Genomic DNA, 13617 nt, shown 5'->3' with positions numbered 1-13617 from the left:
GTTACTTTAAGCAAATATTTTTCACCAGATCACAGTATGAAGTCACATCCTGGCCAGCCAGCTTTTGTGCCAACTCAACTATTCACTGAAATTAAATTACCTGATTGACTTCAAGCACTCACTCAGTGGTGTTCCATCTTTTAATTAGTAGTTGGTTAAAAGTTAACTCAACTGTGGGGGTTCGCGACTACTTTACAAAAATACTGCTGTACAGTGAATTATGCAGTTGAGCACACAACATTTCACAAATTTAGATACAGATGTAGTTTTGTATTCACAGCAGAAGGCAGTAAACTCAAGGACTATTTTGTAGCCCTGTGAATCACATATTCATAGTTTTCTTCAGTTGAGTGTGACTCACCCAAAAGCAGGAGACACATGTGTCTCATGGTAAGGGATGGAGATTGGAAGCCCCACAAAAAGAGTCAAGTTGATCCAAGTTTTCTGGTCTGATCCTGTGTCAGATAATAGAATAAATGAAAAAGAAAAAGACTGACCCTCCGAGTCTTTTAAATCATCCTTGAGCTTAAAAATGTTGTTTGTCTCAGGAAAGTACTCTAGAAATATCTGTGAGTGTATGCTGTTCTCAGTAAAAAGAGTAAGGAAGATTTCATTTGAAGAAAAAATGAACCAACGACAATGGACACTCCCTCACCTTGTTTCTCTGTCGTTCTGTCTGAGAAACACTCAGCCTTTTTCTCTCTGAAGTTCTTTTCCAAGCTCACTGATACACTGAATCGCAGTGACAGAGTTTCATTGGTTGAGTCTGTAGATGAGTCACACCCCTGTGCTGGCAGGGGAAACTGCTATAGGAGGAGGCAAAAATCTCTTTTATGACAGCTACTGTTGTACAGGGGGGAAAAAAAGAGCTAAAAATATCATTTTAATTCCATGATGACAATGACGCCCAGTGTGTGAATATTTGTTACTCTCTCTGCAGTGATAATGAACTTCTGCTCTTCGGTGTCTTGAAGACATCAGTAAAAATTGATACTATATGCCTGAGATCACTTTAACTGTCATGTAGAAGGCTTCTGTGGTCCTATGTATTTAGAGACTTTGTGTTTGAGAGGAAGCAAGAGTGCTTTTGCGAGCAAAATGACTTAGGTATGAAATACATATATATTAAACACAGGGGAAAAACATTCCTCAACATGCCCCAAAGACTGCTTCACACTTTCACATTGAACTAGACAGTTATTGTGCGGAGTCATATTCCACTGAGAAAAGACAGTAGGGATGTACCCGAATCCGAATACGGTATTCTGGACAGCACAAATAATGCGATGGAAACAGGTATTTCTTCTACCCCAAGTTGCTCATTATTAGAGCGGGAGTCTGTACTTCATGTACTCCGTGTCGAGAACCTACAGAGACAGATAATTTTGTTGGTTGAACAGATACAGATACATATAATGACATCTCTGTACACCTCTAAAACACAGCACAAGTTCTCTTGTCTGACTGCAGTCCTCAGTGTCTCTTTATGTATATGAGGCCTGTGGTCATTTTTTCCCTCTGATGTGTTGGCATTTGGTATGTGTGGTTTTATACAGTTGGCCATATCTGTTCTCAAGTGTTCTGATGACTTGGCAGTCATAATGTGAACCAAACTTGTTGAGATACAGTTTCTGAGAGTTCAAAAGGTCAGAGTAAGTACTTGTGTGTTTCTTACTGACATTTCCTGTGTTCTCGGGAGAGTTTTAGAAAGAGAGAAGTCTAAAAAGTTCATGCTGAAAAGAGGAAATGTTTTAACCGACTTGTATGTACTATAGCATTTGCAGACAGCACCTTACACGGTAAGAAGAAAAAAAATTAACGACCGCAAGTGTTTAAACCAGAGTGAAACACCCCCCTTTGCATGTAAGCTGTGGGCCAGTTTAGGCTACATGCTTGAACTGAAGAGTACGGCTAGAGGCAGATCTATTTGTGGGCCTGGGTGGGCCCAGGCCTGCCCAGATGAGAAGGGTCTGGCTGCAGAGCCGCAGTTTCACGCCAGCAGTTTCAGGCTAGTGGCTAATTGTCTAACCCTAACCCTAACCATAACCATACAGTCGCTAAGATAAGCCAAACGTGTGAGTGCATGCACTGAATGTCACTGACCTGAAACTGCTGCCCTGAAACTGCGGCTTTGTGGCTCTGCAGACAGATACTATTGGCCCAGGTTGACATTTGGCCCACCCATTCAGATTCATGAAAATAATTTTTTTATAAGTAATACAATTTTTTTTTAAAGATTAATATTCACTAATTACCTTGAATGTGAATTGTTTTGTCTTGGGAATCATTCCAATTATGTATTAATAATAATACTATTCAGAACTTCCTCACTTTCGTTTGCTGACTGACGTTAGGCTACATTACATTATGTTAACCTAACTTGCGCCAATAATTCTGTCTGAGTTTCGCGTAGCAGCTGCTTGGCAGTTGTTAAGTGCAAATATGGCTAAACAGCTATCATTGACCCATTTTCTTTAAAAAAACATGTCTGGAGGAAGGTCGGGCCAGTGCAGTTTCCTTTTTCATTTTTAATCTGCTCCAGCATTGCCAGATGGGACACGTTAAAGTATCGTACCAGAGGCTTATTGTACTGAGGACAACTATCATACACGAGTCATAGCGAAGAGAACACGTATTTATTGAGACAAATGACTTTTTACATCGTACATCTAGCAATGCCGGTGCTCTTTAGGTAGGACACCGCGACAATGACTGTGTTATTGTTGCAGCCATCACATTGTAAATATCTAAGCCTGCTGAAGAGGATGTCCGATTATGAGCTTCACTCAGGCCCACTCCGATTTTCCAAGCCCACCCATTTGCCACTTTCTGTACCCACCACTGAAATAGAGGGACACTGATCCTGTCTGCTGTGGTGTGTACTAAAGCTGCTTAACTGACATTGAAAACACATCTAGAACCTTCTTAGGGAAATGTTGAGAAGATTTTGAAGCCTACTCCTTTCATTTAGCCCAAGCCCAATTCTTCCATTTAGAGAGGAAAGGCTGGTGTCAGACGCTGATTCTACCTTACCTATATCTATATATGTTGGTGTGGAAATCTGCTGAAAATTACAACTCAAAACAACTGTGTCAGTTCCCTTAAAATCAAAAATTGTGGAATCATATAGAGAAAGACTTTTTGATTTATGAACAGACTTCAAATGCTCATCCCCCTAATTGTGCGTAATAGTAAGCATTCTAATTTGGTCAAATTAGCCTATTCCAATCATTTTCTCTGACAATGGCGAACATTAAGGCTTAATCCAAATGTTGTTTAGTATTGTTTAGTGGGCAAGTAGTGGTGTAACAAGGAATTAGTCTAATCAAGCAGCAATGCTGGTGATCACTTTGTTTAATCCATTGCTTAACCCCTATCCATGATGAATTCCAGCCCTATTGCAGAACAGAAATTATGTACTAGAAATTACATGGGAAGAAAACTATTATCCTTTAACCATATAACTTGAACAACAGGACTGAGTTTAGTACATTCTTGGTGTTTTCTTGATAAGTGGAATCCATATGTTCCATTATTCACTGATTGGAGGCTAAAAAGTGCTCAGAGGCCACTGCAATATCTTCACATGAGAGGGCCATTTAGGATACCACTTACTCCTCCTTGTACTAGAGGTTTTATTAAAGTATTTCACTTATTTTCAATATCCAGGACACAATTCCCATCTCAAATGCCCTCTATTCTTGTGAACATACTGAAAACATGTTTATCCTTTATTTCTTACCATTTCTATGACAGAGGAATTCAATATTCATGGAGATACTGAGGCAATAATATGTAATCCTTAAATGGACGTTTTTCTGCCATAGGTAAAATATCTCTCAAATCTGTGTCTATTTTAGTATGAAGTAAAAACAGAAGGACATTGGCACTTTGTACCCTTAACAACCATTCATCAAACAATTTCCATGTACATTTTGATGTTTCTACTAGCTACCCCATGTACCATTTTGACCATTTTGATATGCTACCAGGGCTTGTTTTATTCATAATATCTTCATGTCCATTAGTGGTAGATGCCTCAAATATTGGCACAAAATTAATAAAAGATTGTATTTGCAGAAAAAAATAATGACTGAAAAAAATTTTCTTCTTCTTCTTCTTCTTTTTTTTTTTTTTTTTATTAAAAACGCTGGGCAGAGCATTTTTCCGGGTAAAAAAGCTGGCAGCGTTTGTTCCAACAAGCAGGTTGCCATAACAACAGCAGCTAACAGTCTAGTTTTGCTAATGACGAGCAGTAGACACAAACACCAGAAACTCCTAGGATCCGTCCAATTTGACTTCAAACGGCGTCTTTATGATGAATGTTATGATACAGAATGTTATGTCATACGGTTCACTGTATTCGGAAACTATAACTTCTCCGCTGCTACCTTCTCCATTTTTGGTGGTTGTTATGGGAAACGACGGGTCTCACTACTCCGCTTGTGATTGTACAGCTGTCAAAAAAGCTATCGGAACTAGCGGTATGGAAAATTTTTGAACGATACCCAGTGAGTGAGATACTGAATTTTAATTTGCCACAGTACTAAAAATTTCTGGAATACTGTACAAGCTTCCGAAATTACATTCTGTAAGTTGTATCCTTTGAAAAAAAAATTTTTTCTCTTTGCTGTGAGGCATGAGGCATCTGGTCTCTCCAGCAGATGGCACAGTACAAGCCACACGGGAAGCATTGAGAAAGGGTCATCGAATCAGTCAAATTAAAACAATTCCATAAGATACAGATATATGCATTTAAATTCAAATGCTGTAACATTGAATTTTCAACAAATTCAATCAATTTATTTGAAATATATAGAGTTAAATTATACAAAAAAAAACAAAAACAAAAAATAGCACACCCAAAAAATACAGCAGAAAATTTTCCTATAGGATAGCATACTGGTCAAACAAAATATACAAAATTGAAAGTGAGGAGAACTCATACTCATGAGGGACTGCCATTCTTTCTGAATTACTACTTGTTCTAATCTCCCACTTTCATGGGGGCAGTTAAATGGTGGGAAGATTATGTTTGTCGTTTGTTTGCAACATTTTTCTGCGCCCCCAAAATTTACATTTGCTCTTCCCAAATTACAACCACTGTTTGGTGCCATGGTTCTGAGAGGGGTGATTGTCCAAATGGTTAACTTTCAATCCCAAGCTCAGAAATGTATAAAAGGCCTGCTTTAAATTTAATTGTACAGTAATATAAATACAACCAAACAAATAAATAGATACGTACGTTGATCATATCTTTTGTTTTCAATGGATTGCTGTTTTAGAAACGAATGCATCTGAGACTGATATGGTGCTTTTAGACTAATCTTTCATCTTAGGGTTTTGACAGCCATTTACGTTAAACCAATCGGTTTCTTTCTTTTTGTTTCTCATTTTGTCGGCTACTCTCCAAACGAAAACAATGTACCTTCATCTTGTGCTACCCTTATATGGTAATAAACAAAGAGAATGGCAAGATGTCTGGTGAAGTAAGGACATCCAAAACAAACAGTAACAGTAACATTTCAAACACATAAAGGCAATGGATATTACAGCAGCAGAAATCCTTATTATTTTATCCTTAAATATGATCCTTAATCATCCCATAATAACACACCTTAACCTTCTTATTTTACTTGGTCTCCTTATGCAAACCTTAATTAAACACCTTATTCCAATCCGTAAATGTCACCTACATAGTAAACTAAACAGCTCAGCAGTGATGCATTTCTGTAATATAATGTCATTAGAAAAAAATACTGCTTGGATAGAGAAGCTTATCTGAAATCCTCCTTGTCTTTGCAATGGTAATGTGCAGTAAAGTCAAGCAAGTAGAAAGGTCTCGTTGGGATCTCTCAGATTTCTGATTCCCCGGTGTGCTGAACACTCTTGGATACCTGTTAAACAGACATAGTTTCATATCAGAATTTTAAATGGCTTGAGACAGTTGACCTCACCCTCATTCATATTCATCATCACAGTTGAACCTTAATAGAAAGTTTTGTCGCTCTCAGATAAAATGCCCCACTGATCTTCACATCTCCAGTTGCCTCTTGGAGAACACTAACTAACTTGCCTTTCAGACAGCTTCTCACTAAGAATAGTCATTTGTTTTCTCTTAGTGTGGCTTGTATACGTCTGTGACATTAACTATGCTGACCATATGTTCCTCAATCTCCTGTTTAAAAATTGGAGTAAGAACTCCGAAGTGTACAAAACTAAACCTTACAAAACATTCATTTCCCAATCACAAATAGAAAGTCAATGCATGATAATAGGTTGATCTGACATGTCTACTGCTGACTACAGTATGACTGATTTAATTTATTGGTGTTTTATTAAAATAATATAAAACATATACAGGTTTCTGTTTAGGAAAGTATCAACTGTGTGTGAAGAACAGAAAAATTGAAAACATCAACCACAATCATGCCTAGGAAAAGCAGTGTGTGTGCATTTCATCAGCAGCTGATGTTAAATAACAGATGCAGAGTGCACTAAAAGACTTTTGTAAAGAAACACACATGTAAGTTTTTGAGAAAAGATAATACTGTCAACCTAATTAAGAAATCACACAAAAAACACTTAAAAATCTGTCTCCAACTCAAGTATTTATCTCTGCTTTTGTGTGACTGATGTGATGAGAATACATTTACCTGTGACTTGGACTGATTTGAGCTGAACTCTGAGTATTTCTTCTTTTGTGGGGAGCAAAAGCGTGCCAGGACTTTAGCATACTCCTCTCTCACCTTTGAAAAGGAGGAGATTATTATTATTATCATTATTATTATTATTATTGTTGTTTTTCTTATTATTATTGTTACTTGTAGTAGTAGTAGTGGTAATTATTCAGTATAACAACAAGCCCTTTGACAAAGTTATGCATATATAATAATTAGGTGGCTACGTTCTGATCTTGGCTCCAGAGGAGTAACCCACTTGTTTGGAAAGAAGACAGTGCATGATGAATATGAGGACCCCTTGCAGGGTGTTGAAGATGGTGAATATGTATGCTATGGCCCGTGTGTCAGAGTCAAACTGGAGGCAGCCAAAGATCCACATGATGCCCAGCACACAAAGCTGAGCGATGGCGGTAATGGTAAAAGTCCTGTAGGGGAAGTCAGAAATTTAAAAGTTATTAAACTGTTAATAGTCTGTGTTGGAAGTGTTACCATTTCCTTTGTAACATATTCAGATGTACGCATTTGTATTGTAACTTCAAGATTTGTTAAAATACACCAGGCTCTGTGAGAGGCATTGGTGCAAAATGTAAGTCTGTGCTATTTTGTGACATCACAAGAACAATGGGATTCATTTCTCATCTTTCCTTATAATTAGATTGCTGTGTTAAGATCTATCTTTATGTCTTCCTGATGAGTCACAGTAACTGAATCCATACAGTATAACAATCCATAATGTATTACATACATTAGCCTGTTCTTTGAAAATTATTGCATTTTCAGAGTGTTCTTTTCATTCACCTGATTTTTCGCAGTGCGTTCAAATCAGGATTAAGGCTTGAGAATTTCTGTGCTAGCTTCCAAACTGTTACAAGGAAGAAGAATGTATTCGCCTGATAGTGGAGAGGGAGAGAATTTAGAGAAAGTTTTTCAGTCATCAATTTGAATCTGACTTAAAAGCGCAAAATTTTATTTAATTTCATCGTCACTTGATTTAACTGTACTTACAGCAATTATGATGCAGACAGGTCCAAAGAAGCTCCAGATAAAACCAGCCTCCATGCTTAGCCAGCAACTGAAAGCGAGAAAATAATACAGTTTCTCTTGATTGTCTCTCTGTCTCACTCGCACATCTAACAACAGGAATTCAGCCTGTTAAACAAATGCCTAAACTCTATATAGCTGACACGGATTGAACAATTGCTCACTCACTGGTGATCAGTGCCATAACCTTTCGAATTGGAGATGGCAGAGATGATGACTATGATGGCAGGGACTCCGTAGCCGGCCAGCATCATGTAGAGAGGGCGCAGTGTGGTGTGGAAGACGAGGACAACCATTCGGAAAAGCTGCACCCCTTCTAGACACATCCAGCAGAACGCTGCCAGGAAGAAAAAGTGGAGCAGACCAGCCACAACGCTGCAGCCCACCTGAGAGAAGATACAAAAGGGAACGCTGAGAAAGATGTTTGGTTTGCACCGTCTTCAAAACGCTCCAAGACCGCAAAACCACAGAAGGAAAAAGAAACATCCGCTAGCCCGAAAAGGTCGACAGAAAGTTACCTTATTCCCTGTAGGGGAGATTCCTGCGAGAAAGATGAGGTCAGCGATGAAGAGGCAGATGCAGAGGTGCAGATGAATGGTGGTGCGGGTGCTTTTTATTGATCGAATGGTACTGAAGGTGATGATAGACAAGATCAGGCAAATCAAAGACAAGACCAGCCCCACCCATGTAAAGACCTGCAGCTCAAAAGGGTCCTGGAGATGGAAAATGGTAAAAGAGAGAAAGTCAGTGAGGGATATTCATGTCTCACTGGAAGGACAAATTTTCACAGCAGACATCCGTTTATCATCTAGGGCATGAGTGAAAGCTCGAGGACCCGAGTGACTGTCCCTTCTGTCTTATGCTGGTATTGGTGCCACTGTACATGAGGCCATGAGAAATGAATTTGTGTGGCACTGTCCACAAGTAGCAGCGTTTCAAGTTTTTAAAATATAAATTTTAATGCACATAAGGCTGTACTTGGACGTAACAGGTCTACCTCCGTCAACCTTTAAGACAAACTTTACAATTCAGATTGTGACTCCTTTAACGTGATAACAGGAGAACGGTTCAGTGAGACAAATGGAAAAGCTACTGGTCTCCCGGTCCCTCTTAATTGTCACATGAGCTGTAGTAATCCACACCTTTCCATCAAAGGAAGCCATGAGTACAGCAAAGCTGCTGAGATGAGAACAGGAACAGACAGTGTGATTGACAGTAGATGACACTGTTTCGCAGCCACGGTCAGACCAGGCTCCGCCATCCTTATCTGGATCCCAGTACACACAAATGTGCTCATATTTCTCAGGCTGAGATGAAAAGAAAAATATTGTTATGAAAGTGAACATAGAAGAAAGTCCAGTCCATTTAACTCATGACGACTGAGCTGTAAGTTAAACCATCGCTACAAGCAAAAAGAGAATCTTGACTATCATTTAAGAGTGAAACCAACTGTAAACTGTTTTAAAAGTTCAATTATCTTTTCAACAGAAATGAGAGAGAAATATATGAAATGATACATGGAGTGGAAATTAGGATGTAAGACATGATAACTGTGTCTAAAATACCCGTCTGTTATACAGGTATATTTAAGGGAAAAAAATTCATGTCAGTGCAAATTGTCTCAAAGAAAGCTGTGTACTTTCTGCTGAAGATGTTTGAAGGTCAGGATGATGTCCTCCTGTAGATGTGATGTGTCTTGGTTACTGACAGCGACAGTCACCACTTTTGAGTTCATGTGAAATTTTTTATCTGTCTTCTCCTGTAGTTCATGAAAATATCTGGTGGGTATTGAGTTTTCCAGTCCATGGTAGCATATTAGTGCTGCAGTTGTAAAACCTGATTAAAGACACAAACACATACAGACAGGGCAAATATTACGGTAAGGAATTTTTTTCAAAGAGTTTTTTCACTCTGAAGACACTATGTGCTGGATCTGATTGTAGATGTGTACCAGGGTATATGTCACCAGTGGCAGTCTTCCAGGTTGTGTTTAGTTGTGCGTGGTGAGCAGATGCCACGAGATTTCCCTGTGGTGGTGACATCCCTTTTTCCATCCATACTTTCACCTCTAGAAATACAGACAGTGTCAAATTAACACTCATGAGAGTAAATGGATAATGAGAGCCCTAGAAACACTTCCCTCTCATGAGTGGCTGTAAATGTTCATGGATGTGAATTAATTGACATGTGTAATGTGAGAGTAACTAGTGGTATAAAGCAAATGAGGATGAATGAAATGTGAATAGCAGGGTTCTAATGGCATGCTCCATTAAGTGACTAAATCTGATGATGGAAGACAAGCATGTGAAGTCTTTCTGTCAGAGTGACAACATCCATTTGGGAGTCACCTAAATAAGAAACCCTCCCTTTTAGGCCTTCACAAGAGTTTCTTCAGAGTTAAAGCACAGCTCGCATTTATAAGCACGGTGAAAAATAGATTCATCAGTCTTGCTTTCAAAAGACTTTCAGCAAGAGGGGTTTTTGCATTTTCTCACCAGTCTGACTGTTTGATATCCTGGTCTGGCGTCCTTTCAAGAATGGTCCAATCATTTTAACACTGTTCTCGACCAAGGTCAAGAAGGCAGTCACTTTCTTCTTATCATCCAGTGGCCCACCCGACAGAAACCTCTCTACTATGGCCATAAGTCTCTAAACAAAAGACAACAGACAGACCAGAGTAGAACTGCAACTCAGATTACATTCCTACTTTGTGTATTATTCATGACTGTTTACAATGAAAAAAAAGGATGTTTACAGCTATATATCAGCTGTAGTGTTTTTTTTTTTGTTTTTTTTAATAATCTCTGTGTGCATGCTTCATTTCAGTATGTAAACCGCACAGTACTGACAGTGAAGTTATTTATTTATTTTTTGTTTGATTTGTGTACCTATAACAGCAAAACTGCAATGAGGACTATGTCCTGCGTATAAAAGATTTAAACTACCTCTAACAGACTTTCTCCATCCATGCCTAATCTGTGATCTGCTGTCTCCCTTGCTTCCTCCAGAGATGCAAGACCGGTCAGGTTTGAGCAGCTGTTTCTCAGGAAGGTTTGAATTTCTGTCATGGTCTTAGTTAGGAACCAGTTTGGGAAGACAGAAAACAGTAGTGGAATGAGTGATTAAAAACAAGCAGAGACCAGTTAATTTCACCAGTTAATACTTTAAAAAAGAGTTCTGGGAACACACGCATTTTTACCTGGTCAGAATTTTTCTCATTTCTGAACTGGTCACACGTCACCTCTAGAGAAGTTGGGGAATATGTGATAAATGAATAAGAAACAGAACAGTTTGCTGAAACAGAATAAGTATCTAAAAACCAGCATGCCAAAATAAAAAGAATCAACAAATTACAGAACAGATATTTTTCTTCTTGTCTGAATGGCATTCATAGTCATCTTGAGAGGCACATACACACAAATTATCACAGCCATATTTATGAAAATGTCTCTTTTATGTACATGTATAGCCACTGACATAGTAGATCTTCAACAATGAGGACAGAAGATGTAACCATGATTAAAAACCGAGTATTTTGACTTTGTGAGTCTTGCTTAGATCTAAAAAAAGCAAACAAACCAAACAAAAAAGAGCTGTATTTGACCTCTTACCGACACAAAGAAGTCCTTTACTTGGTTTAAATCTCTCATCTGTCATAATGGGGACAAAACCTGCTCTGCATGAGCAATTGTAGGATCCAATTGTATTAATGCATTTAGCATTTGGTCCACAGATATCGCTATTCCGTTGACACTCGTCGACATCTACAGAGACAGAGAGAGAGAGAGGAGGAGGATCACTCATCTCATTAGCAGAATACCTTGACACCAACACTTGTCAGTCATACAGATCTTGCTGTTCATAAGAGAAAAACAGGAATGGGTGTATTAATGCTGCCCAGTCTTTCTCCAAAAACAAATGATCAAAAATTTCTTTAATATCGTCAGCATGAGATACTTAGAGCTCTGATTGTGTGGCTGAATAGGATTACATTAGGTGAACTATATTTTTATTATTATTTCTCTGATAAGTTTTATTGAAATTGCTCATTTTATGAAACCATACCTTCACAGGGTCCTTCATTTTCATAGAAATGCATTTTTCCTAATGTCTGTCTAAAACCAGGGTCACAGACACAACTGTAGTTGCCAGGGAAATTAATGCATTTTGCATGTTCTCCACACTTTTCATATTCACACTCGTCTCTGTCTATAGATACAGCACACAGAATAACAGATTGTAAACAACAAAACACTTGATGTAAAAAAAAAAAAAAAAAATTCAGCATAAAAGGGGCCACTGTTTTAATCACAGAAATGAACATTTACTTACATCAGCAAAGGATTTTAATTTATTACCATGTAAGTTTTACCATGTAACTTCTTACCAGTACAATTAATTCCTTGGTTAGCTTTAAACATTTCACTTCCACTGCTGCTAACAAAACCGGGTGAACATGTACAGTCGAAAGATCCAATTGTATTTCTGCATTCAGTGTTTGGCCCACAGACACCTCTGTCTTCCTTACACTCATTTTTATCTGTTGAGGAAGAAAGAGGAAAAGCATCAGTCATCTTCAGCATGGTGCAAAGAGAGAGGAGAGATGTTCAAAAGAATGACACCAGGAAATTCATGCTTACAATTTGGAGTTGCTTACCTCTGCATGCTTCTCCAGTTTCTTGTGTAAAGTTGACCCTCTTTTCGTCTGTCTCATATCCTTCATTGCACAGGCAGTAGTAATTGCCCTCAGTGTTGAAGCATTTCGCATTATCACCACAGAGTGATGGCTCTTCCTCACACTCATTTGCATCTATCAGAACAATATACACACACACACACACACACACACACACACACATATATATATACATACACACACAAACACACACATATATAGATATATATAGTTATTATATTAATTTTTTTGTGAATGCTACAAATAAATCTAGGCACATTTGTGATATGTGATACGAAAGTCACTATGGAAACAGTTAAAAAAGTGGATTAGATCAGAGCATATGTGAATTTAAGTGACTGAATCAACATACCAATGCAAGTGCCCCTCCTACTTTCAAATCCAACAGGGCATTTTCCATGGACTCCCTCCAGGGACAGGAGGCCTGCAGAGAAGGAACAAGACTTCAGATGCATTGATACAATTAGTCCTCTTTCTGTTCCCATTTTTTCATTTTGGAATGATATTCAGAATAATGAGTTCAAAGAGCAAAGACCAGAGCAAACTTAATCCCGTGTATGTGACGTCTGAGGGAGAACACTAACCACACAGTTCTATCTATGAGCCTCTGGTCGTTTGAGGGGTCAGCTACCAAAACAGTAATCAGGAGTGGAGTGGAAACCCTGTTGTCTCATCCAGACAAGAGAAAGGTAAGATTTTTGGCCATGTGGAGTAAATGCAGAGTATCTGAGATTTGAAACCTTGAATCCTTCATGCAGGACATAACAATAGTGTCATTTAAGAAGCTCTGATGTTCATCACTTAATCTTTAGGCATATACAAAGAGAATACTGATCATAGAATTATGCTGCTTGAAATGCAATGTGAATGTGGACATTTCTATGTGCTTTTGCTTTTGTTCCCCTTGATTATTGATTTATTCATTATTGATTTATCCATTCATTCATTCATTTTCTAAGCCTCTTATCCTAATTAGCCTATCTCAGCATTCACTGGGCGAAAGGTGGGGAAACACCCTGGATAGGTCACCAGTCCATCACAGGGCAGACACACTGACATTCACATTCCTAGGGGCAATTTAGTGTCTCCAATTCGTCTGACTCGCATGTCTTTGGACCATGGGAGAAACCCATGCAGACACGGGGAGAACATGCAAGCTCCAGACAGGGAATTGAACCAAGGACCTTAAGCTGTGAG

General features: G+C 38.5%; 1 protein-coding gene across 1 annotated transcript; it reads right to left on the bottom strand.

The window, feature by feature from the left end:
• Positions 1-5830: 5830 nt before the first annotated feature.
• Positions 5831-12492, bottom strand: LOC115826042 (adhesion G protein-coupled receptor E2-like). The gene is made up of 17 exons (XM_030789722.1): positions 12382-12492; positions 12112-12298; positions 11790-11933; positions 11336-11488; positions 10924-10967; positions 10670-10795; positions 10220-10373; positions 9676-9792; positions 9364-9560; positions 8867-9031; positions 8243-8437; positions 7893-8110; positions 7689-7755; positions 7482-7573; positions 6940-7108; positions 6657-6749; positions 5831-5897 (listed from the first exon to the last, which is right to left on the bottom strand). The coding sequence occupies exons 1-17, from the start codon at positions 12490-12492 to the stop codon at positions 5856-5858; spliced, it is 2274 nt and encodes a 757-aa protein (XP_030645582.1). The 3' UTR covers positions 5831-5855.
• Between the last annotated feature and the right edge of the window lie 1125 nt (positions 12493-13617).

This window comes from Chanos chanos, chromosome 13 (genome assembly GCF_902362185.1).
Source record: "Chanos chanos chromosome 13, fChaCha1.1, whole genome shotgun sequence".
In the NCBI taxonomy this organism is placed as follows: domain Eukaryota; kingdom Metazoa; phylum Chordata; class Actinopteri; order Gonorynchiformes; family Chanidae; genus Chanos; species Chanos chanos.
Note: the sequence above shows the minus strand (reverse complement) of the source record. Positions and strands in the feature narration are given on the sequence as shown.

Bases quoted from the DNA above. Each gene is read 5' to 3' on its own strand.
- LOC115826042 (XM_030789722.1), bottom strand. From the start codon at position 12,492: ATGCGAAATGCTTCAACACTGAGGGCAATTACTACTGCCTGTGCAATG. The intron at 10,796-10,923 runs GTAAAAATGCGT...TTCCTAACTAAG, and splicing joins ATGAGAAAAATTCTGACCAG to ACCATGACAGAAATTCAAAC. The intron at 9,561-9,675 runs GTACACATCTAC...GTCTTTAATCAG, and splicing joins CACTGGTGACATATACCCTG to GTTTTACAACTGCAGCACTA.